This window comes from Culex pipiens, chromosome 3 (assembly GCF_016801865.2).
Source record: "Culex pipiens pallens isolate TS chromosome 3, TS_CPP_V2, whole genome shotgun sequence".
NCBI lineage: Eukaryota > Metazoa > Arthropoda > Insecta > Diptera > Culicidae > Culex > Culex pipiens.
In genome coordinates, this window is record NC_068939.1 from 182,365,874 (window position 1) to 182,391,156 (window position 25,283).

Here is a 25,283-nt window from a genome sequence, read left to right on the forward strand (position 1 = left end):
TATAACTATAAACATTTATTTACCTTGTCATGTTGGGGAATAACTCTTTAACAACAGTTTGATTTGAATTCATTTTGAAGATTTAACACTGGGATGTAGGTCTAGGTTGACATCACTCTTCAAACACTACACTGTAACTAATTGAAAAGACAACTCGGTGGTAGCAGGAAAATCTCAAAGGAACCATTCATGAACAGGTAAGCGTTTTAAAAATGTCCTACCTATAACTTCTAGATTTTTTTGGTACAGCAATTTTGGAACTAAATTTTCTGATATTTAAAAAAATACATTTATTCAAGTTGGATGTAATTTTTGAATAAAAAATCTCATGTATCACGATTTTTTTACACAAATTTGCATTAAGTCCCTTAAATACCGATTAACTATGTATGAAGCCTTGTCAATTCTGGTTAAAAAAAACAATACAAAATATGTAAAAATAACAAATAATATATTTGAAACTCACAGAGACTTTCTACTATTTGATCGAACCAAACAATCCTTTTTGGCTTGCATAGCAAATTTTGATTGATTCAAAGCCGGAATTTTCAGGCTTTAAGTTAAAAAAAAAGGTATACGATTTTATATTTATTTACTTTTTGAACAATTTTGAATAAAATTGTCAGATTCAATGTTTTTTTTTTATTTGGTTGAAGGAATGTTGGCATCGCCCGGACAATCCAAAAAGCATATATTTTTTAAAATTTTAATCCTGAAATTTCCAAAAAATATGTTTTTTTGTGCGTTTTTTTGTTGTTATTTTTTATGTGTTTTAGTGGACTGAACAATTTTTTTTTCACGTTATATTGAAAATGAACTCTGGAAAAAATCAAAAATAGTTAATAAAAACTCACATTTTTCAAGATTCAATACCACCTTGTTGACAATTCGTGGTTTTCAAGTTATATCCATTTGAGGGTTAATTTAAGCTAAAATGTATAATCGGACAAAGTTTCTGTGATGGAGCATCATTGTAAGAGATTTTAATTGGGAAAAATTAAATTTTATATTTTGTGTGTATTTTTTTTAAATTATCCCTCATTTTTTACCTAACAATGGCTCGGCAACTATTGGTTCGATGTTAAATTTGAAAAAAATCTTTCAGAAATTTAGCAATCTCTTGCATATTTTTGTTTTCAAGATTTCTAAATCGATCCTAACATTTTTAAAAAGGTAAAAAATGTGTTTTTAGCATTTTTGAAATGTTAGGCTTGTTTTTGAAATTTGCAAATTATTTTTAAAACAAAAAAGGAAAATTTCATATAATTTTTTGAACATAAAATACGAACTTAAAGCTGCCGAAAATTTAAAAATTAAGGCCAATTGAAAACACATCATCACATATTTTTTATCAATTGTAATCAGTACTCAGTTCTTTATCAGAAATTATTTGTCCGATTTTTTAAGTCTAAAATTGTTTCATAAAAAGGATTTTACCAGCTAAAAAATATCGAATCCTTTGGTGATTTCAGTAGCTTAGAAGTTAAGAATTACACAGCAATTATTTTCAACAATTATATTTTTAGTTTTGACATGTCCTCAATACATAAAACTCATTTGAAGCAAAACAATCTAAATGGGCCTAAATGGGTAAACTAAGCTATTTTTTTTATTTAAAAAAAGCACAGATTCAACGGAAAAGGCAAAATTTTCAAAAACGCATTCTAACTGTAAAGATTTTTACAATTTTTTTGATAGATACGTCAAAAATAAGTCTACATTTAGGGTTGTAACTACTGACAAAGAAAAATCAACACACAAAATTGGAAACAATTATTGTTTTTGTCAAACAAGTTTAGTTTTCAATGCAGATTTTACTGTTCAAAATAAAAAAAAGGTATTCTGAAGCCAACAGTCTTTCCCGATATTTTGCAAAAAATGCAAATTCTCTATTTTTCAAAATTCTCAATTTTAGTGAAAAAAAAAACAAAGCGAAAAACTGTTTTTTTGTTTTTTTAAGCATCTGTACCAAATTTGAGCAAGCTCTATTTAGTTTAAACATTAATACTTAGGGGTTGAAGCTTGTGAAGAAAATTTTCATAGAAAATTACTTTTTCAATTCGTTGAAAACTTTTTTGAATACGTTTTTAAAATTTGGTCCCTTCGTCAAAGTTGTAGAGCGCTAAATTTCCTACTAGAATCCAAGCTAGAATCTCAATTGCGAGAACAAACTTCGCTCGCGAATGTCTTTTGGTAAAAATCGACCAATTTTGTTAAGTTTCCTCCTTCATACAACGCTTTTTCAATTTATTTATACTAAGAAATATTTTCCCGACGAGGGAAACGAAAACGTAAATATTTATGAATAAAATTCGCAACGAAAAAGGTTATTTTTATAAATCGATAGCAACAAATAAAGTAAATTTCCTTCATGTCATTCCAGATATTTCACACATCGAGTAGGCCTTGCAGCGCGTTGAACACCAGCGGGGAAATCCCTCTGGTCTGGTCCAACGGAAGCGCCAGGCCTACTGCCTCGATCGCAATAAACAACATCACTGATGCTAATGCATTAGGAGAGAGATTGCCAAACGGGCAGAATCCCAACATTTCAGCACTTCCTTCTCACGTTTTCCCGACGGGTTTGACGATGATGCACCTCATAAAAGGTTGCACAGGTTACGAAACCACTTCCCTTCGCCGTCTTCTTGGAGGAAAATAAACCTTTCTGCGCTAGAGATTTTATATGCAACTTACGGCTTTCACGCTAATTAGCAGCGACTGCAACGAGGAAATTGCTTGAATCTGGTTCATTTCCTTCGCACGTGGTCGATACTCCCGCGGAGATCTCAGACGGGCCACTCTTCAAAAACTGCCAAAATTTAATGGATGGACGGAATTTTGACGGAAAAATTCACCTACACAACCGCGTCCGTGGCCAGAGTAAATATTATTAATAGATTGCTCGATGGGCAAGCAGGCGAACTTTCAAGTCGTCGCGAGCGGTTTGTTTACACGACGACCGCTGTCATAGCAACGAACGTCCGCGGAAAACCAAGCGAAGCCGCGACGGCGCGAGTTTTTCATTCAAGAGGGATGCAACAAGTATAATATGGACTGCATTTTGGCACGTGGTCATAGGGTTGAAGCCCGCGTATTTGGTTTTAAGACCATAATCCGTTAGTACAAATACTGCGCTTCCAACAGTTTGTAATCGAGCACGTTTTCGCGCTTAATTTTATTGAAAGCGTCGACCAGAGACGGAGATAAAATTAAATAAATGCATTTGTGTATATTTGGTCTGGCCACTCCGAGACGCATTAAACTGGGGCTAGCCAAGAGGCACATCTCTCAATTGGAAGAGCAAAGAACGGTCCGCTCAATGCATCAACCTTAGTCTAAGACTAAGCTAATCCACGTTGGTTGGGGGCCGAAATGCGAGAAGAAGCAGACTTCATCATTTCGAGCGTAGTAGGCCTGGTCGGACTGCAGCAGATGCCGATGCCGAAATGCAGTCGATTAAGACAAGTGCGATTAAACCGAGCTGATGAGCGATCCAAGTAGCTCATGAGTGTGTGTGCTTCTTTTTATCTTGTGAAATCTAACCGAATTGGAACACCCAAGAATCGGGAACGTACTCTCTGGGTAAAGGTCGACTGGGATGAATGAAGCGATTGTTTTGTGCAGAAATCTGTGAAGCAAAAACGGTCAGCTCATCTCAAAACAGGAGAAGTAATAAGCTTCTTCCCATTTCGGACTCTAAGCAGATGCCACCTCCACAGCAATATTTCAAGTACCCACCCTCTGTCTGAGCATTGAGATTGAAAACCGGCAATTTTCGTGTTACTAGGTGACACTCGATTATTATGCAACAAAACAAAATGGTCTGCCAATAGAACAGAGAAGTAATTCACGCGCGCCCACCTAATCGCGCACACTTTGATTTGAACGCACACAGCGTGCTGCTACAAGTATCTAGCTACAAAATATGTAAAATCAATCAAGCGCTGCGAGGCGGCTAATTGTTTGGCCTACTGAGAGACGCAAAAGCTGGCGCGATTAAATGAGAGGAGGGAGGGAGAATTGAAATAGTTGTTTTAAGAGTGAGTTTTATTGTTGACAATAAATAATAGTTAAGAAATGAATTTAAGAAATATAAATGACACAAATTAAAACTAACAATTTTTAAATTATCTTATCGATTTCGTGTCTACAGCAAAGCTGCAGGTTATGATTAGGAATTTTTAGAGATCTTTTCATCACTAAAATATGATCCTCATTTTTCGAAATATTTTGAAATGTTTTGGAGGACTATATAAACATCAATCTAAAATATTGTTAAACGAAAATTAACCATCTATAACCCAACCCCGCCTTTAGACAGGCTTCGATCTAAAAAATTGCCAAAAATCAATTTTTCAACCAATTTTTGATCTTTAAAAAGCATTGGAAAAAAGAACTCTTGAAATTTTATTAAAAATTAGGGTTGGAAGTTTGACATGTTGTACACAGCAAAAAATACGATGGTAAAATCGCATGCAAAAGCATGCACATCACCTTCGTCAAAATAAACACTTAATATTACACACTGCATGTACAGTTTTTGCAAACACAAAAAAAGTTGCAACCGACGGGCACCAATAGTAAGGACTGGCGCCTTAGCCCACTCAGCCATCAGACCGATGAATAGCTGTAAGGATAAACGCATATATGACCTTGACATTTAGGTCAAGTAGGTTTCCCATACTGATGGGCTACATAATTCAGGGTGTAAAATCACATAAACGCAGCTGGATTACTACTTTTTTAGCTGTGTATGTGACTTTGCCGATATTTTAAAAAATGTAATATTTTTAAGGGCATTTTCTATATAAGCACACAGTAATTTAATTAGTGTTCCACAGTTTTTTTTACATTTTAAATGATAATGGTGCCATTCTAAACCAAAAAATGGTGCCATTCTGGAACAAAAATGAAAAAGTGACTGTAAAAACATGAAAACATTACACAGTAAAAAATAATGTAAATTTGGAAGCTGTAATTTTGGAAGGTTTAATATTACCTCTTTTATGATGTAATTTTACCTCAATTAAGACTGAAAAAGTGACATTACACCAGAAAAGTGGTAAAATTGCACATTTCCAGAGGTAAAATAACACCTTTTTTCTGACATAAAAGATGTACCCCTTCCCAGATGTAATATTACCATGATTTTTTTTTCTGTGTAGATAGGCAAAATGTAATAACAGGAGGTGGTAGAATAGGCCAAACACTACCAAATTCATATAAACTTAAAAATATAAATGCAAATTAAAATACTAATAATAAAACAAAATTTGTGATTTTTTATGTGCTTTTAAATAAAAATATTACTAATGTTTTAAATTTAGCCCAATTTTTGAAATGTCATGAATAAGTGTTTTCAGCCATTAAAAAAAAAATCCTGAAATATTTTTATTAAAAAGAGTAAACAATATCAAAAAATTTGCTGTACCAGATTCTGCACAATCCTAATCTCTAGCGCAAAAAATGCTTTTTTTTGGGGTTTCAAAAAATCTGAAATAAGCCAAGCATGCTCGAGATGCCATGCTGGTTTTTGGTATCCTGAAGTGACACGCGGTCGTATTTTTTTCTTGCTTTTTACGTCATATTTGAGTTCTGCGACCCCATTTTAGTAAAATTTTAATAATTGATGGCCTTTTGAAATTACAAAATGCATTTTTTTTTATTTTTATCGCCGCCATTTTGGCTACCATCTTGGATTTAAAAATTCTAAATCACTTTTAAGTAGTTTAGGGATCATCCAAAGTTAATTTTTCTAAGGCCTTCGGATAATCAAGTCTGAACTGAATGATATTTTTAGTTATTTTTTTAAAAGTCGATTTTTTTTAAGATATTTGTGATTAAAAACAAGGGATCATTTTGGCAACACAAAAAATATCGTTTTTTTCCTTTTTTTATCTTTGCTAATAAATTTGTTTAAAAAACATATTTTTTTTCAAAAATTGAAATTATTTTAAAAAATTGAAAACTGCGATTGCTTTTTTTTTGGTAAAATAGCTATATAACTTGAAAACATTAACCAAATTTTCATGGAAGGCCTTTTTGATTGCAAATGTGATTTTACATTAAACAAGAAGTCAATTTTTTTAAGATTTTTGTAAATCAGTATTTATAAAAAAATAAAGCTTGGCAAAAGTTTTTTTGCCTATCCTATTTTTTCTGAAAAGATGGCATTTTATATCTTCTAGAACGTATCCAAAAATAAAAAAATGATTTTGAAATTTAAGTGAAAAAAGTTTTTTTTTCAATTTACAGAATTGTTTTTTTTCTGTGTATAATTTTTTTTCGGTGGAGTCCTCATCCATACCTTCAACTTTGCAGGAGTCACTAAATCTATTAACATATGAGCAATTCTCTAAGAAATCGTTTTTTTTTAGAATTTTAATTTTTGTATTTTTAATTCGACTGAAACTTTTTTGGTGCCTTCGGTATGCCCCAAGAAGCCATTTTGCATCATTAGTTTGTCCATATAATTTTCCATACAAATCTGGCAGCTGTCCATACAAAAATGATGTATGAAAATTAAAAAATCTGTATCTTTTGAAGGAATTTTTTGATCGATTTGGTGTCTTCTGCAAAGTTGTAGGTATGGATATGGACTCCACTGAAAAAAATGATACACGGTAAAAAAATTGATGATTTAAAAAAAAATACAAAAAATCGAATGACCGAAATCCGAGAGAACTGCTCATTCCTTCAAAAAATAAAGATTTTTGAATTTTCACATTGCATTTTTGTACGGACAGCTGCCACATTTGTATGGAAAACGATATGGAGAACTGATGATACAAAATGGCTTCTTTGGGCGTAAGGTACCCGTAAAGCTTCAGCCAGATAAAAAAACGAAATTTAAATTTCAAAAATCCTCATTTTTTTGAAAATTAAATTGAATTGAAAATTAAATTGTTCCAAAATGAAAGGCCCTCCACAAAGTTTTAGCCGAACAAATAAAAAAAAATACAAATAACTCATTTACAGAATTCGAGGAGAACTGTTTCTTTAGTTTTAAAATTTTAAATGATTTAAAAAAAAAATGCCACAGCCATTATTAAACTGAGATTTTTGGTATTTTTGGAAACGGTGACATTGAAATCAAGACAATTCAAAACAATTCTCCCCCAGCCACCACCAACGATTAAAGTAGAACAATGCGTCGCTTGAAATTCTAACACGTGGGCAGATCACACATCGCGCACTGGAACTCGCCATCAGTCAATACCGATTCTACCCGCGCGCTGTTAGAATGCATTATTTTATGATAATGATTGATCGATCGAGCGACACCTCGCCAACCAGATCTGCCTACACACAGTATTCGGCTTGCCGATCGGCATGTGAATCGCTGGACACGTGTGGGCATCAAAGCAGATGCATATTTTGCAACTACCCTACCAGAGTGATGATGATCATCATCAGTTGGAATCACCCTAAATCAACCAAGATGAACGACCGCCGTGTGGCTAACTAGATCGGAGACGATAAATTTGGACTGTTATTACTCGACCGCGGCAAAAGAAGACAAATTTGGCGCCATTCCCGCGTGCTCCCCACGCCTACGTTGACAGAAAATGCAAAGCACGTGTCCACCGGGGTCATAATTTGCTGGTGATCAAACGTGGCTGGGTGGATGGAGAAAAGTGCGTTTGATTGAGAGCGCGCGAGCGACTGCCATTCACAAGTCCCCGCGGGGCTAAAATTAGATACTCTAGGGGGGGAACCGTGTTCTAGAGAGTCGAGCACGCAGCATAAAGAAACGTGGTCGATATGTTGCCTTTTTTGAGTTATGAATAAACAAGTGTGTGCTGGCGGTCGTCATCGTATTGCTGAATGAACGCCGAATCGACGCCGGGCTGTGTAGGTGTGCGTTCTCTCTGCCAAGCCAAACGAAGTCGTACTCGTTGCTAATTGTTATTGCCGGCAGGCACCAACCAAGTTCCACAAAGTGTAGTCAAATGGCCCAAAGAGCGCGTTGCGCAACGTGCTTCTTCCCTATTTTTGGAGATAAGCCGTTCTTCAAGTGGTCCAAACCCACGAAGATCACTCGAGTAAGTGTTGCCTCATTTTCGGCATTTCCATGCACTTTTTAAAGGGGGTTTGCTATCTATTTCAAGCGATGCACTCTGGCGGGCGGTGTAAAATTCCAGAATTCTTGAGCGCTCGATCTCCGATCGCGGTGGCGGCACTTTTAACTCCCAAAGAGAAGCTATTTTGAACGACTGTTTTCTCTGGTTGGAGCAAATTTGCGATCGCGAGGCCGCGATCATGTTTGTTGGCTAGCGTTTATCCAAATAAACAATCGGGAAAACATTTGGCGCGCGCGTGACAAGTGCGATCTCGATGGCGTCATGACGGATCCAGATTGAGGGTAATTGCGCGGACATTCAAGGTTCCGGTGGGGAAAATTGGGTCGAAGTTTTGGTACTAAAAAAGGAAAAAAAAAAATATAATTCAGAATGACATTTAAAAATAGAAATAATTTTGAAATAAATTCTATGGAATCATGTTAAGCAAACATGCTCACTTTCTTATAAACTACCATGCACACCCACTTATCAACTTCAAAAATGTCGAGTTGTGATATTTGTTATCTCGACTACTGGAATGAAATATTTTTGTATGTATTTCATGATCAAACAGTGTCAAACTAGCGTCGTAAAGAGTCTATTTACGAAAACTTTAAAACGTTAACTGATTGATCTAATATTTTCTCAGTTTATGGCTTCTACACCCTTATATCCAAGGACTTTGAGTAAATAGACTATCAAACTCCTCTTAACGACTCGTAAATGTCACAAACTCAAACATTTACACCTTCTCAAAGTACCGCAGGTGCACTCCATCTCCGACGTTTCCCTTCACATGCGACTTACTTTACACCAACAAAATCACGGGACGACCCCTGTAGTTCACGACGACGAACACGGTGACGTTGAAATCTAACCGAATGTGACTTGATTTCGTGAAATACCGCGTGCGTGCGATCCGCCATAAATCTTTATTTTTTTTCGCTTGACTGGCTTGGCGGTGCTCACAGCAAGCCGTGCAAGATCACCCCGAGCATGGCCTCCTACGACGATAACCTGGCTGCCGTCATTTTCGGGGTTCTTTAAAAATCTTGACTTTTTTTTGATAAGGTCCTATAAACAAATGTAAACATTGAGTGTATCCCGCTTACTCCGATGGACTTTGACATAAGGTGTGAAAGGGATACACTCAATGTTTACATTTGTTTATAGGACCTTATCAAAAAAAAGTCAAGAAATGTCACATCCTCCAGCGGTTGCTGCGTTCATTTATACGACAAAAAACGCCGAAAAATAATTGGAAAAATGCGGGTTTCTTTTGTTAGTCTCTCATTTTTTCCTACCGAATACTTCTCAGACAGGAAAATGAGTATTATTTTAAATTTCATCCACCGCCGTGTGTTTTGAGCTCACTCTAGCTGTGCTCCCAATTGTTTACGGGAACGTTTGGATGCACTCTCATTTATTAAGGCACGTCGTCGTCGTTGAACGTACAACATGGATGCAACATCCGGTTCTAGAGTTGGGTGGGATCGTACCCTTGTCGTAAATAACTCAGGGAAAATTTGAAATTTTAAAAAGATTTTGAAAGAGATAAAGATACGGATTTTTAAAAATTATATTTCGAAAACTATTAATTTTTCAGCAAAAATCTAAAAAAAAAATCACACAACCACACAGAGTCACTCTGATACATTGTGCTTGTCACGAATTTCCGGCCCATCCGGTTGAGACAAATTTCCACCGAATTATTTTCGGCACCGTTCGTCGGAGAAGTACAGCGACGCGGAAACCCAGGTGGGTCGTTCCTCCACGACGGAAACTTCACCGGCACACACAAAAAAACATCTCGAAGCTTTAAAAATAAAACTCCACCAACGAACGAACGCCGTCTAGGCAGGCGGTGAGCATTTTTCGTTTGAAATTTTTACCGCCCTCCACGAGAGCGTGCTGTCTACTTTGATCACTTTTTGGAAGTTGGAAAATGTTGGAAAATTCTTGCGTGGAGGACGTACTTTCGGCTTGCTGCGATGAGATCAGTTTCAACAATAGCATAACAATAAATTTGAGGAAAATTTGGGCAATGGTTTTTTTTCCAAAACAAAACTATCTATGTCATTTGAAAGAGGCTGGAAAATGTGGGTGTTGGATTTCTGTTCCAAAAGGTAGTTTATTTGGAATTTTCCAAAAACCAAAATAGACCAATTGTAACTCAACACCAACCGGTCTCTTGGCACCCTTGTAAAACTATATAGGATTAGTTTGAAATCCTCAACACTAGTCAACAATTTGTCTCGAAAAGCATCCACTCTGCATCGGTTTCTCGCACCGGAGATAAAATTAAACCATTCAACTGCTTCTGTAATGACCTGTTTATTGAGTTAGTTTTCACGGCAATGCCCACAAAGTGTATCCAAGTGCGTACTCAAGACAGTCCTCTATGGCGTACTGCGACTTTATATTTAGCCCCTATGGTGAAAAGCTGACGCTTTTCAAACGCTCAATCTCGGTTGCTTTGTTTTTCTCGATTTTCCGCACCCATCCAAGCAAGCGGCGCGACATTCAAGTCTCGTGAGTCGCGTCAAACTCGATTAAAAGAGTGCGTTCTGTGCGAAGAAGCATCCCCGTTGGGAATCCCGACCTCGGTTACTTTGATGAAGAGAAGCTCTGAAGTGTATGGCTTTGCAAATTTGCAATCAATTTCAAGCGATTAGAAAAACATTACAATCCGGTTACACAATGCAACAAAATAATAATTGCTTCCAACATATGCATTTATAGAAGCATTTTACAAGTCGTGATTCATTTATAATTTCAAAATAATTTCTTTTTCACTTTATTTGCCTCCTAGGTCATAGTCATAGGTCATTAGGTCCAAAATAGGAACATCTGCCCTACGATCTTTTCCCTTGTCTGTTTGGAAAGTTCAGAATAATTTATTGTTGTTTTGCGAAAATAGTGACAACTGAAGGCCACATTCCGTTTGCCATCAGATGAGAGCGCTGATGCAGTGAAATAAAATCTGTTTACAAACGGTCCGCTTTCGTAGCTCTGTGCGCGACTCTTGTTGCGAGTAGAATCACCACGTTTTCCCACATTTTTTTCAATATCCATGAATTGCACGTAAATGACTGTTTTTCAATATAATTGACCGTACATCCGTAGGAGTTATGCCAAATATTAGGGCATTTTGAAATACAGGCCAGATTTGATTATTCGAATCCAATTTCGGATATTGGAATAACGAAAAAAAAAAATCATTGTTTTATTTATTTGTAGAGCTTAAGTATGCCCCCTAAACTAAAGAAAAGGAGTTAGCTTTTTTTCAATCAAAGATTGAGAGACTGTTTTGGGTGATTTTATAGGCAATCAACCATTCATATGTGATAAAATGGGGTCACAGACCACAAATTTGACGTTAAAAAGTAACAAAATAAAAAAAAATCACGAGTTTTTGAGTTCATGATTCCAAAAAAAAAAAAAAAAAAAATGCTCAAAACAGACCCTTTTACTCGTGAGCACAAATCGAGCGCGACACAAAACTGCTCTGATCCATTCCTACCGTTTCTCACTTTCACAAAAATCGTAACTGAAAACTCGCTCTCTCGCTCTTTTGCTCTCCGTCTCACTCGAATGGCACAAAGAGATCGATGGCGCACTGTCGCTCAAATCTGACTCAAAATAGCCTGCGATCGACTTTGCTTTGATCATTTAAAAAAAATTGCATAAAATCAATGTTATCAAAAAGAAAAAAATGTTTTTGACAGTAATTTCCGCCATGACAAATTCTAATTGACGGCAAAATGTGATAGTGCAGGCCAAAAGAGCGCCACGCTGGTAGCTAGCGAGTCGTGCTCGCCCGCGAATTGCTCTGCGGTCAAAGATTCGTTCGGCGATGAGTGATTGATTTCCCTTGTTTTTGAACATAGAGAACTGAGATTGTTTTTCTTAAAAAAAAATGCTGTCTTAAATTCAAATTGAAAATATTCTAAATTCAAATCAATTTGCATAAATAAATATACGCTTACATACTATAAACAAATGTGTGAAATTTCAAATCACCAAAAAAGTGTCGGAATTCGACGCGAAGATTCCCCCCTGCGTTCCATTATCCAGAGAGGAAACACGTTTCAAGAGGAGAAGTTTTCGTCTTCCCCCTTTTTCCAGCGTGCATCTGCCGTTTATGATTTTCCCCTTTTCATAAACACCGTTCCAATGTTGATGAAGAATTTTCTTCCCGGCGGTGTAACCGCCAACCACGACGACGACGTATCATCACAATTTTCGACAAACGATGACTCATCGCCCCTCGTTAATCCTGCGGGGACCACTTGGATGGCACATGTGTTATCACTCTTTTTGAACTATTTTCAGGTACAAAACAGTCGCGATGACCGATAAGATTTTTGAACTTGTTTTGCTTTCGATCAGAACAAATTGCTTCACTTCTTCCTCATTCTGTCTTTATGTGCCACTCATGTGAGTCACATCGCTTTCTTTGTTGATCCGTATGGAATTTGCATTTGGGATCAAAACTCGCTTGATCGCGATTCTACCAGGAATGTCGATGCACTTTAATCCAAGCTAGCTGTGCGGGTTCGAAGTAGTCGCCGCTGCTCTCCTCCTCAAGAAATGGCGCGCACTTTTTGGCACGATAATCCAAAATTATTTATAATCTGCACAGCGCGCGAACGAGAGATATCAACTCGACACAACTGCTGTTGACTTTTGTGATGACATTTCTAGAGAGCACATACGTTTTCTTCGTTCTTTTTTCACTGTGAATCACAACCAAACGCGCATGCCCGGCGGATGCTGCGATGGCCGAACAACTGACCACACAATCCAAGCAATCTCCAAAAGTTGCACAAATAACTGAACAGAACGCAAAACTCACAAAATCAAAGCAAGTCGATAAATTCAAACTGACCACCAGAAGCGCGACTCGCGTGTAATCAAAGCGACGCGCCGCAAAGAAAACTGTCAAAGCGCAAATAAGAAGATGACGGGTGAAAAAATACGGCTACGATCCGCACGGCGGAAGTCTCACTACGATACTGAGCGCAGAAGGGAAAAAATCTTCTCTCGTTGCCAAGATTCCCAGACGCGTTCTTCTCTTCCCTATTCACAACCAGCATGGGTTGTGTTGGGTGGAGTGTGAGAGAATCGAGAATCACGTGGTTGTGTGCGAGTTTGTGAGTACTCGTCGTGCAATCAGCAGGCTGTGAATTTAATACGAGCATATGGAACATTCTGTGTTCTGAATCAGTACACTATGATGGGAGGGAAGTTGGCGAGGGGTCCAACAAGAGTTGTATTCATTAAATATGATTAGAAAATTATATTATTTTTTTTTTGCAATTCCGTCGTGAAACTACTTACTTTTCCTGTCATTCTTGAAAGACGAAATAGCCTACTTTTCTGTACCAAAAATAACAGAATCGAATAGCAACACATTTCAAAATAAATGCTGAAAAATTCTGCTTTCAGCACTTGTTTCGAAAAGTAACACTTTTCAACATTTTTTTGATTTATACGATTTATTGACAAAATACATGATCATTTGACTTCTAATTTCACTCAAAGGGTGTTTTTCGGAATTGCAAAAAATGTTGTATGGAACTCGTAGCAAAACTTGTTTTTTCAGCATTCGTCGTGCTGAAAAAATCCTCTTTTTGCAACTTATTGCATAAACTACTATTTATGTAGCATTTTTTTTGAAAATCAAAGTTCATTTTAAAAGCAACAGATCTCAAACTAAATTCCATCCACGAAAATCTCTCTCTTCCTTCTAAATATTAACGAACAGCTGTTGTGCAAGGCGTCACCGGATGAAGAGTCCTTTTGTACAAAAACCCAGAAAAAGCGGCATATGCGTAGCAAAAGGAAAAAGTAGTCCTTCGCCGAAAGCAGGTAGTCGAGTTCTACGGCCGAGGATGCGCACCCAGGCGTGTTTCGAAGATCTTTTTCTATTTGCCATGGCGCTTCAAATTTCAACCACCACGTGCCAAACAGGCCTCTGTCTGAATGAGTTGTGCATCTGGTGGTGTTTTTGAGAAAAATGGTAAAGATTTCAGGATCTCGGAAGTGCAAGCGTGAAACGGAATGTTTTGGCGAATTGTGTAGATTCACTATGTTGTTCGTACTTTGGTCCAGATTTGCTCTAAATTTTCACACACAGCAAATTTTTTTATAAATTTGGAAGGTGTAAAATTGGATCGTTTAATATTATTTCTTTTATGATATAATATTACCTCAATTTAGACTGAAAAAGTGGCATTACAACGAAAAAGTGGTAAATTTACACATTTTAAAGGTTAAATTACACATTTTTCCTGACATAAAAGATGTCCTTCTTCCCAGATGTAAGATTACCATGTTTTTTTCTGTGCGGCATAACCACAGCCAAGAAATCAAGTGTCTTGCACAGAAAAAAAGTGTAAATTTACTCGACACGGAAATTATTAATCACATGTAAATTAAGTTTATGTAAACTTAGATTCAATATAATCGTCTGTATCACACGTAATATCATGTTTTTACGTATTATTTGTTGTAAATTTACATCAAATCGCATTTAAATTTTAATGATTAATGACTTGCAGAATATTTTTTTTTCTGTGTGGGTTCTAAGAGGTTCTCGACTATTTCTTATCTGCACCGATAAAATGCATGTCAACAAACTATTCGTGATCTCTTTCATATTTTTTCTTTACACAAAAAACGATGGATCAAGCTTTTCTGTCAAAATTAAATATATATGTAATAATGTTTTTTTTTGTGAGTTTGTTAAAGTGACAACTTCACGAATGACAGGGAAGCAAAAATTCACAAAATTCATTTAATACGTTGTTTAGAAGTTAGTTTAATAAATAAGGTGACTTAAACAAAATCTCTGGCAAATTGTCCAAAAATCAATTTTTCAACCAGTGTATGTTTGATTTTTAAAAAGCATTGGAAAGAAGAACTCTTAAAATTTTAGACTAGGATGTATAACTTGTTTGGTGTGACTTTGCAAATGGGTAATTCTCTACCAACTCACACGAAATCGGGAAATGTTGCCTTTTTTTCATAAAATTATTTTTATAAGGTACTTTTCGGTACTGGGACCTGGTTAGGACCGAGTTGGCTTTTGTGATGACATTGTTCTTAAAGCTAATACCCCGCTCGCACGGGCGAGTTATAGCCGGTTATAAGACCAAAAGTGGTTATAACTCTTAAAACCGGCTATAACTCTGGTTTTGCCCATACAACGAGCTGTCAGATTAAAACTGGTTTTAAGAGTTATAACCAAGTTAAAACTGCTCGAAAAGGCAACTCGAGCACTTGAAAACTCATAGTAACCTTTGGAAACATTTGCAAACGTGCGACATTGACAGGAACGAAACAACTTTTTTCGCGACGGGTGTTTCAGGTATTTTAGCTGAAAGCGTTCAACGAACCGGCCCGTCCCAACTCCACGGAATGGACGGATCACCGCGGGAAACTAAACAGATGATGATGAATATGTTTGTGTTTGCGAAACTACTCTGGCTGAAGAGTCCCTCAACGGATGATTGGCTCGAACGTCGGAGCATTGGTTTGGGCGATCGTTTTCCGTTAAACCTGGCGATTCTTGGAGGTAGGTGCGATTTGAAGTCTTGTTAGAACTTCCCATTCGCCGTCTTGTTTTTCAGGTCACATTGACGCGTGAAAAGATCCCCCTTTACCCAAGGATACTAATTAACGTGATGATGAACGGAATCGAGGGCACCTACCGGAGAACCGGTGAAAGCGGCATGCACGTCCACCATCGCAACAAATAAAACCGTTCAAAGTCTACATGCGTCTAATCTCCAGGACTCGGTCGGCCGGGGCGGGACACTTCTTCTATCGATCCGCGACCACGGGTTGGTCGTCTCTCGACCTGCTTCGGGTCAACTGCTGCTCTTGTACTCTACCCTCTTCTGGGCCACCTACCTCAACGCTGTGGGGTGGGGGATATCATGCATGTTTGACTATCTGCCCTTAATTTCTCCTCGGTGATTCTCGGTTGTTCTTCCGCAGGCTGGAACAGATGATCTCGGTGCTAGCAGTCTGGTCGCAGCAACTTGTAGATTAAAGGACACCGCTCTTCAGGCGATGCGTGGGTGTCTGCTGAAAGTTTGCGGCAAGAGAACGACGTTTTCAGCGGGCTCGATAGCCGTCGACAGATGAACTTCCCCATGCTCCACTTGCTCAGCGTTTTTGCTGGCCCCTACGGATGTCTCACTAGCATATCCAATGTTCAGGGCGAGTTCGGTGCAAGTACGTAGTGCCACTACGTGGTGGTGATTCAGGTCGTACTTTCGAGGCACGCGGAGAGGCGAGAGGTTCCTTACTGGACTGTACAGTACCGTGCGCCTACAGCTTGTTATTGGCAATTCTCTTGCGCTGGCTCGACAGGCGCGATGCGTTCTGTTCCGGTTTCGAACAGGCGGCGTCGCCGATCAAGGATCGGTGTGGTGTGTGGAGTCGCCGACAGGATTCTCAGGAACTTTAACACGTGAGCAGGTCGGTTAGGCAGGACCGAAACGTTTACTGCCCCGCGTTGAACACAACGTCGCAGGTGATGATACACACGTGGTCGTATGCGCTGGTGGTCCCCAGTCAGTAGATGGATCGCTTTCTTGACAAGTGTACAGTTTTAGCTCAACAACCGGCAGGAAGGCTTGCGACGTCGAACGGAAGCAATCCGGCTGACAGGGCACATGTGTAGCGTACGGCTCGTGAGTGAGTGCTGATACCGAGGCGTCGAGATAACCAAGCAAAAAACTTTTGCCAGATTCTTTCTTCTATAAAAATTGCTCCACGTCATCAAACTTTTTAAAACAATAGTTTTCAATTATTTTTCGACCGTTTCAAGAAAAGGCAGACCCGATCTACAGGGTACGAGGGAAGTTATTCAAAAGTATCTCAACACTAAAACTTCACAGCACCAAGAAAGGTTACATCTCCACTCCCATCGATCCGGGAAACTGGACGCGTACTAGCTAGTACTGTGCATTTCGCCCCTCAAGATCAAACTCAACAAAGCGATAGACACGACCAAAGCGATTGGACACGACATAAGCGCATCAACACCGGGTGCTTCATTGGACCAGGAGAAAAGAAGAAACTTTAAAAGAAATGGTCGTATCAGAGATGTTTAGATGCACGTGAGTCGGGATCTAAGACGTGCAGTCTGTAGTTTAAAAACATTTTTTCTTCTTTATCAAAAAAACACAAACGGGAGGGAGGGGGAACGGTGGGACGGGGGGAGTAGGGTGAGAGGATGTTTCATCGGCTTCAACGACGCCCTTTTATGTTCTTTCTCGTAACGCGAACCTGTCGGTCAATCCCTACTTGTAGACACAGATATGTCTACGCAGGCGTAATGGTAGAACTTGGCCAATTCTAGCTTAAACACCTAGATCTTCAGGTGACGTTCCAGCAAGCCGTCGATCTTGAGCCTTGGATTGACATGTCCATTCGCAGGTGCAGCAGAACTATGTTCTCATTTAGATAGATGTTAAAAAAAACTTCGAAGTTTGGTCAGTTTCCTTTTCCTCAACAACTTCCTTTTGCTCCATCGGGAACCTGTTTCACCTCAGTCTTAATTTTCATCTTCAGAAGCAAGTTTTCGCGCGGCCAAGATCATCGAAATCGCTGAAAATAGACTAACCTTTTAAAAAATCTCTTCATTAAATTTGTCGTATGGCGACCTTCCAGAACTCACATTCTTTCAGCTTGCTGTTTTCTCATTGCACGTACTTCCGGGAGTGATTCAAACATTTGTACATGGCCATGGACAAGTTTGCCCACTGAGAATTTTGGCACGAGCCAAATTCTCAGTGGGTGGGTAGGTCGACATTCTGTCTTGGCTCATCAACCGCCACGTAAAACCCGACGATCGCACCCTGCTCACTCGAGGATGACGTCAAATGAGCAGCGTTTTGCACCCAGCTACAATACGAGATAGCAGACTCAAGGACCCGGTCCTGAACAAGATCTACCGGTACGTCCAAGAAGGCTAACCAAAGCGCTGCCTGCCTGCGCCGACCATGAGCTCGAGCGGTTCCTCAATCAAAGCGACCCGCTCGTGACTCTGCAAGAGTGCATCCTGTCCTGCGAACGTCTAGTGGTTCCTTCTGACCTGCGCAAGCGATGTCTCAACCAATTCCACCAAGGCCACTCTGAAATCAACGGAATGAAAGTTGTAGCCCGCATTTATGGGTACTGGCCTTAGCTGATTACGTGAGAACAAGTCCAACTGTATCGCTGCTGTCAAGGAACCGGTGGAAGCCCCTCTGGGGATACCGGAGAAGCTGGTATCGGATAACGGAACTCAGATAAAAAAAAGTTATCGTCCTCGTCATCACTGCCCCGTTCCACCCCCAGTCCAACGTTTTGCCGATACGTTCATGCGCACGGTTCCGAATCCAGCTTGAACGCGATTCCTGCTGCCCAGTTGGTTGAACCTCCGAAGTCAGCACACCAAATCCAACCGGCTGTTAATGTATATCCCTATAAAGGAACTCAGTTTAAACACAATGAACTTATTAAAATTTAATTTTGAAATACTCACCATCCTGCCCATAACCGCAAGAGAAAAGAGACAAAAATCTGGCCCTCATGGTTCACCGGAAAGAGTGGCCATGATGGTCAAGAAAAACGAATCACCGATAAAAAGAAAATAAATGACAATACAAAATATTCACTGCTTGCTGTGATCTGTCAAACAGTTAAAACCGTTAAAACCTCTCGCGCCCGTGCGAACGGTTTGGTTTTAACTTGGTTATAACTTAAAACCATTTCGTTAAAACCCATTGTTATCCGAGCATTCGTTGGTGAAGGTTGTCTGAATCAACATGACTCGTCGCGTCCCGGCGCAAAACGCCGGCAATATTGCCCTACCTGCGGCTCAAGCAGGCAAAAAAGTGGGAATTTCCAAAAGGAAGGTTGAGGCCTCAACTGATGGCCAAAAACCGGGAATTTCCAAAAGGAAGGTGCTTTTGGAAGTGACATCGAACAGCAAAAAGACGAAAAAGAGCGACGGTACTGTACCGATGGATGAGGAGGAGGAGAACTCTTCATCGCACGAGGAGCAGCTTTTGAAGAACAACAAGTTTGCTGGACTGCCTGACGAGGACCAGGTAGCGGAAGCAAAGGAGAATGAAGTGAAACAGCGAAAGGAGAAACTGCCTCCTTTTTATGTGAGGCAATCAGCAGCAACGATCGACTTTCGTGCGGGGCTTGTTGAACTCATCAAGTCTGGGAAAGTCCAAGGCAACATTCGTCTGTGTCAGGACGGATTTAAGGTGCTGGTGCAATCCAGGCAGCACTATCAACTGGTCAAGGATTACTTGACCGAAAACGAGGCGGAGTACTTTACCCATGATGTCGTCATGGATAAGCCGTACAAAATCGTCGTCAGAGGTCTGTACGACATGCCAGTGGAGGAATTAGCTGCCGAGCTAAAAGTTTTGAAACTGGATGTGTTGGCCGTGCACAAAATGAGCCGACGCAACAAAGACATCAAGTACCGTGACCAGCTCTACCTGCTGCATTTGGCTAAGGGATCGACGACGCTTCCTGAGCTGAAGGCAATCCGAGCGGTTTTCAACATTATCGTGTCGTGGGAGCGATACCGACCAGTGCATCGTGACGTCACACAATGCTTCAACTGCCTGGGCTTCGGGCACGGAGGTAAGAACTGCCACCTGAAGCGTCGTTGCGCCAAATGTGGTACTGATGCGCACATCACGTCCCAGTGCATCCAAGATTCGCTGGTGAAGTGCCTCAACTGCAACGGTGAGCATTCGTCAACCGACCGAAAGTGCCCCAAGAGAGCTGAGTTCGTGAAAATTCGGCAGCAAGCATCGACGAAGAATCAGCCTCAGCGTCGTAGAACTCCTCCAGCCCTGGTGGAGCAAAATTTTCCACCTCTTCAACCGCGACGCCAGGTCCCGAACTTGGCACCGTTACCGTTGGATCCCAGGAAGAGAGCTGAGATGAATCATCCACGGCCGGGTTCCAGCCAGGAGCCGAGACCGCCACCACCGGGCTTCAGCCAGGAGCCAAGACCAACCCAAGAACCAGCAGTTGAGGAAAATGGTAATGATCTTTACACCTCAACCGAACTCCTCAATATTTTCAAACAGATGTCCGCTGCACTGCGTGGATGCAAAACCAAGACCCAGCAGATTGAAGTGCTGACCTCGTTCGTCATCCAGTATGGATCGTAGGTCCCTCAAGCTGCTGAATTGGAACGCTTGCTCCATTAGGAGGAAGAACTTAGAGCTGGTGGATTTTCTTCGCGAGAAGGAGATCGACGTAGCTGCCATCACGGAAACTCATCTGAAGCCCGGTGAAAAAGTTTATCTGCAAAACTACAAGATTGCGACGCAGCTCGACAGGACCACGTCTGGAGGAGGAGGTGTGCTTGTCGCTGTTCATCGTGATCTCAAGCCACGCCGGCTGCCACACTTTAAGCTGGACATCATCGAGGCCGTTGGAGTGGAAATTCCCACTTCGGTTGGCCCAGTACTCTTCATTGCTGCATACTGCCCACGTCAGGTGAATGCCAGAGATGGTTCAGCAGCAAAACTGAAGGGCGATATCCAGAAGCTGACACGGCGGAGCGCAAAGTACATCATCGCTGGTGACCTCAACGCGAAGCATGAAGTTTGGGGCAACAGCAGGAGGAATCGGAACGGAGTGATTCTGCACAACGATCTGCAAAACGGATACTACAACGTTGTGAGTCCGGATCGTCCAACGAGGGTGGCTCGGTCTGGGAATCACTCAATCATCGATTTCTTCATTACCAATATGGCTGAGAACGTGGCTCATCCTGAGGTGTTTGAAGAGTTGAGTTCTGATCACTATCCGGTGGTTGTGGAGGTTGGAGCTTCCGTTACTCCGCAGCGGCAACCAACCCGGAAAGATTACCACAACGTTGACTGGCAGCAGTTTCAGCAAGTGGTAGACAGCAACATCGACTATGATCAACACCCGGAAACTTCTGCTGATATTGATCGTTCGCTGGAGGTGATCCAGCAGGCTATCAACCAAGCAGAGGCTGCCAACGTTCGGGAGGTTCCTGTTAATTTTAAGGTAACTGATATTGACGTAGATACTAAACACTTGATTAGACTTAGGAATGTTTATAGGAGACAATATCAACGGACTGGGGACTATGACAAAAAGATTTCAGTTAACAATTTGAACAAAATCATACAAGACCGACTTGACAATATTAGAAATCAAGAATTTTCAAAACATGTAAGCCAGCTTGGGAATTATTCAAAACCATTTTGGAAACTTTCAAAAGTTCTTAAAAACAAACCAAAGCCTATTCCTCCTCTTATTGTTGAGGATTCTCCTTTGATTACATCCGAGGAAAAGGCAAATGCACTTGGGCTTCATTTTGTTAGTTCACATAATCTTGGCGCTTCCATGACCAGCCGTAAAGAAACATCAGTTGCCAATAGTATTTCAACAATCAATGACTCTACCTTTGAATTTCCTGCAGATTCCCATGTTTCTGGTGAGGAAGTCAAAGTTGCAGTTAAACAAATGAAAAATATGAAAGCTCCTGGCTTTGATAACATTTTTAATCTAGTGTTGAAAAAACAGAGTGATCAGTTCTTTCAACATCTAGCCAATATTTTCAATAAATGTTTGCAACTTGCTTACTTCCCCACCAATTGGAAGCTGGGCAAAGTCATACCAATTTTGAAGCCTCAAAAAGATCCAACATCGCCAACAAGTTATCGTCCCATTAGTCTTTTGAGTAGTCTGTCCAAACTCTTTGAGAAGGTCATCTATTCAAGGCTTTTGGATTTTACCAACGATAATAATATAATTTTGAATGAGCAGTTTGGCTTCCGAAAGGGGCATAATACTGCTCATCAGCTTACGAGAGTAACTAAAATCATCAAGCAGAACAAGCTTGAGTCTAAATCAACTGCTATGGCTTTGTTGGATGTTGAGAAGGCTTTTGACAATGTTTGGCATGATGGTTTGATACATAAACTGTATTTATACGGTTTTCCAATGTATCTTATCAAAATTATCCAGCACTATCTTTCGGAGAGATCGTTCAGGGTTTTTCTGAATGGGATTGCTTCTGGATTATTCAACATTGATGCTGGGGTTCCCCAAGGAAGTATTCTTGGCCCACTTCTGTACAATATTTTTACATCTGATTTGCCTACTCTTCCTGGTAATGGTGTGTTGTCACTTTTTGCTGATGACACTGCCGTTATTTATAAGGGTAAAATAACCAGATATTTAGTCGGCCGTCTTCAGAAGGGTCTTGACGTTCTTTCCGAATACTTTGGCGACTGGAAAATTCGCATAAATGCAGCCAAAACTCAAACCATCATTTTTCCACTTTCCAAATCGGCCCGATTTGTCCCAAAGGATGATGTTTTGATTAAAATGAATGATGTTTCAATACCCTGGTCAAAGGAAGTTGTATATTTAGGTCTCATACTTGACTCGAAACTATTGTTTCGACAGCATGTAGATAAAATATTGAACAAGTGCAGCATTCTCATCAGGTGTTTGTATCCTTTAATTAACAGAAAATCAAAGTTATCTTTGAAAAATAAGCTAGCAGTTTACAAACAAATAATTTACCCCGTTATTGAGTATGCAGTACCTGTTTGGGAGTGTTGCGCTAGAACTCATAAATTGAAGCTCCAGCGTGTCCAAAACAAGGTACTCAAAATGGTTTTGAATGTTCCTGGCTGGACTAGATCAAGTGAGGTTCATGAATTAGCAGAAGTAAAAATGTTGGATCAGAAGATTCAAGAAAAATGTTTGAAATTCAGGGAAAAATGTGCTATTTCTGAATACCCCTTGATTCAAGGATTGGTTTAGTTTATGGTAAGTTTAAGTTAGTTTTAGGTTAGGTTATGTTTTCTTGACATTTTTTTTTTTTTCCTCATTGTACCTAGTGTTACAAAAATGATAAATCATATACTTTTAAAGTTATGAATATGAACAGTGTTTAAATCACGAAAAGCAAACTAAAGCTGAAGAGCCACAGCTGACCACTTATTATGTAAACCAAATGTAATTATTATAAGAAAGATTCAATAAAGTATATTTAATTCAAAAAAAAAAAAAAAAAAAAAAATTTTCGTTAAAACCGGCTATAACTCGCCCGTGCGAACGGGGTATAAGAGTAATTACAAAGGAACTTGTGTGAAAAGTTGCCTTTGATTTGCGTGAAACTTCGTCATTGTTACATTGTTATTTGGAATTTAGTGAAATGGACAAAGATCCGAGTAGTCATGGTTCCTAAAACTGGTTGACGTATGTTTATTTTTATTAAAAATATTTAAAGTTTACAAAACGACGCCTACAAATCAAAGTCCATTCTTCTAGATTGATAAGCGCACATCGCTCAAGATGGAAACGAGCAGAAATGAAGACAAAATTGTGCTAGAGCACAGCCACTTTCATCACGACTGCACGGTGCGAGATGTGATCGTTTCCACCGTTGCCAAAAAAACGGTAGGATCCCCTTCAAGCTCGTCAACCTCCGAAGGAGAAACTTCATCACCAGTAACCAGCAGGGACACATTACAGCAGAAGCTCGTCCGAGAATTTCCCGGAGGCCGTGGCGGAAGAACCAAAGCCAGAACCCTTTACAAGAGAATCTACCGGCCACGACGGTCGATCCGGTCTGCTCGCAAGATTTGCTACAAGACCACGGTGGAGAATTGGCGTCCCGGTGGAATGAGTATCAAGTGCCCTGCCTGCCAGTCATGCCGAATTCCTGTGGTCCGATCGCACCAACAACACGAAACACGGTCCTCATTTTGTGCGTCGTTACTGCTTTGCTGTTGGACATTCTTCTGTCTGCCCTGTTGCTTCCCCCAACCCAAACGCGAATACCTGCACTGTTCAACCTGTAATGCGTTCCTGGCAATGTACGACTACGAGGAGAACTGCGTTGAACCAAATTTTGACCTGTTTGAGGGAGGATGATGGACGTTGCGTGCTACTTACATGCTCTCGGTGAAGCTGGCAAGACACTCGCGGACGTGGTCGATTTGGCTGTCGTCCCAGGTGCTGTTCTGCTCCGGATTGGGGGCACTCATTTTGTTTTTTTCAACCCCGCAAACACTTGTTCCAACAGTTAACCACTCTACGATGAAAATAAAAGTATCACAAACGCACTAAACTTGGCACCGAAACAGCTCACACACTGCAATTTTGAGAACGAAGAAAGAAAAAAAAACCCGACGGAACCAAACACGAAAGACTTGGTGCACAAAACGCGGCTAAACACTCGAACTAGCGCGACCGCGACTCGAAAAAGCGTTATTTTTACGTGTTTATGTTTTGATTTGAATTTTGCTCGCATGCGAGAGATGACGTTTGGCGCGCGCAACGAAAATTGAGAGAGCCGCCGGAGAGGCGACACGGAAAAAACGGAACAACTTGAAACTGAAACGAAAAAGGGTCGTTCGTTCATTACGTGGAGGAGCCATCAATACCTTATTTTATTTTTTATTGTCGCTTTTAAGATATTTAATTTTAAGATCTGGAGTTTTTTTTGAAAAGGTGCTATAAACCAAATTTTCATTTTTGTTCTTTGGGTGTTTTTGATTACCCCTGACTCAAGGCGGTTCTAAAAACACCCAAAATGCAAAAAATGAAAATTTGGTTTATAGGACCCAGCGATGGAATAATCATCATCAAAAGAAAATCTTTGGATGTTCATCAAGAGAAAAAATCCGAAGAGAGCATGTCCTCCTCTCTCGCGCACGAAAGATCGGTAAAAAGAATCTAAAAAAATCATTATCTTGATTATTCGGCGGAACATCTTTTTCACTACTACACTTGCAAGTGTAACTTCACACGTCGAAAAATGACCTGTCACATTTTGTAGATGGGCAATGTGTGTAAACAGAGTGAAATGAATGATTTTAAGGGGTGCTGACAAGGAAATTCACAAAAAAATCATCAGTAGATTGATTTTCTTGGAATCGCACCCGAAATTCCGATTTTCTTTTACACTGTAACTGAAAATCGCACTTTGCTGAGTTCGTTTTCGCACTTTTTCATACGATTTTTCAGTTCGACTGCGATTACACAAAAAAGTGTAATCGCAGTTGAACTGAAAAAATCGTATGAAAAAGTGCGAAAACGAACTCAGCAAAGTGCGATTTTCAGTTACAGTGTACGTGATTTGCCTCCTCTCTGATTGATTGATTGATTGATTTTTTTGCGATT

General features: G+C 39.9%; 3 protein-coding genes and 1 long non-coding RNA gene across 13 annotated transcripts in view; 2 read left to right on the plus strand and 2 right to left on the minus strand.

Annotated features, from left to right (window-relative positions):
- The window catches only part of LOC120416133 (centrosomin), a 46,714-nt gene extending 22,347 nt beyond the window's left edge, over positions 1-24,367 (minus strand). Inside the window, exon 1 of one of the 8 annotated variants that reach the window (XM_039577800.2) lies at positions 24,054-24,367. In XM_039577800.2, the coding sequence (XP_039433734.1) occupies positions 24,054-24,145 (92 nt within the window). In that variant the 5' untranslated portion in view covers positions 24,146-24,367. Of the gene's footprint in view, positions 1-2,697; positions 3,084-12,583; positions 13,074-24,053 lie in introns of those variants that run through there. The other 7 variants (XM_039577806.2, XM_039577805.2, XM_039577803.2 and 4 more) reach the window with 7 other exon arrangements.
- Positions 15,392-15,855, plus strand: LOC120416135 (serine/threonine-protein kinase Tor-like). The gene is made up of 2 exons (XM_039577810.2): positions 15,392-15,648; positions 15,704-15,855. Exons 1-2 carry the CDS (start codon positions 15,492-15,494, stop codon positions 15,718-15,720), a joined length of 174 nt encoding a protein of 57 aa, XP_039433744.1. The 5' UTR covers positions 15,392-15,491; the 3' UTR covers positions 15,721-15,855.
- On the minus strand, positions 17,264-18,700 carry LOC120416136 (uncharacterized). 2 transcript variants are annotated; one of them, XR_005605306.2, is made up of 4 exons: positions 18,613-18,700; positions 18,282-18,551; positions 17,764-18,220; positions 17,264-17,709 (listed from the first exon to the last, which is right to left on the minus strand). It is a non-coding gene; the product is annotated as an uncharacterized LOC120416136 (long non-coding RNA). The 2 variants fall into 2 exon arrangements; XR_005605305.2 differs by having other exon boundaries at positions 17,267-17,693; positions 18,613-18,693.
- On the plus strand, positions 23,229-24,228 carry LOC120416134 (uncharacterized). Of its 2 annotated transcripts, XM_039577809.2 has the most exons (3): positions 23,229-23,354; positions 23,427-23,555; positions 23,631-24,228. In XM_039577809.2, exons 2-3 carry the CDS (start codon positions 23,451-23,453, stop codon positions 24,030-24,032), a joined length of 507 nt encoding a protein of 168 aa, XP_039433743.1. In that variant the 5' UTR covers positions 23,229-23,354; positions 23,427-23,450; the 3' UTR covers positions 24,033-24,228. The 2 variants fall into 2 exon arrangements, with proteins under 2 accessions (XP_039433743.1, XP_039433742.1); XM_039577808.2 differs by having other exon boundaries at positions 23,427-24,228.
- Positions 24,368-25,283: the final 916 nt, after the last annotated feature.

Coding starts and splice junctions, on each gene's coding strand:
- LOC120416135 (XM_039577810.2), top strand. CDS start 15,492: ATGGACGGATCACCGCGGGAAACTAAACAGATGATGATGAATATGTTT.
- LOC120416134 (XM_039577808.2), top strand. CDS start 23,451: ATGGAAACGAGCAGAAATGAAGACAAAATTGTGCTAGAGCACAGCCAC.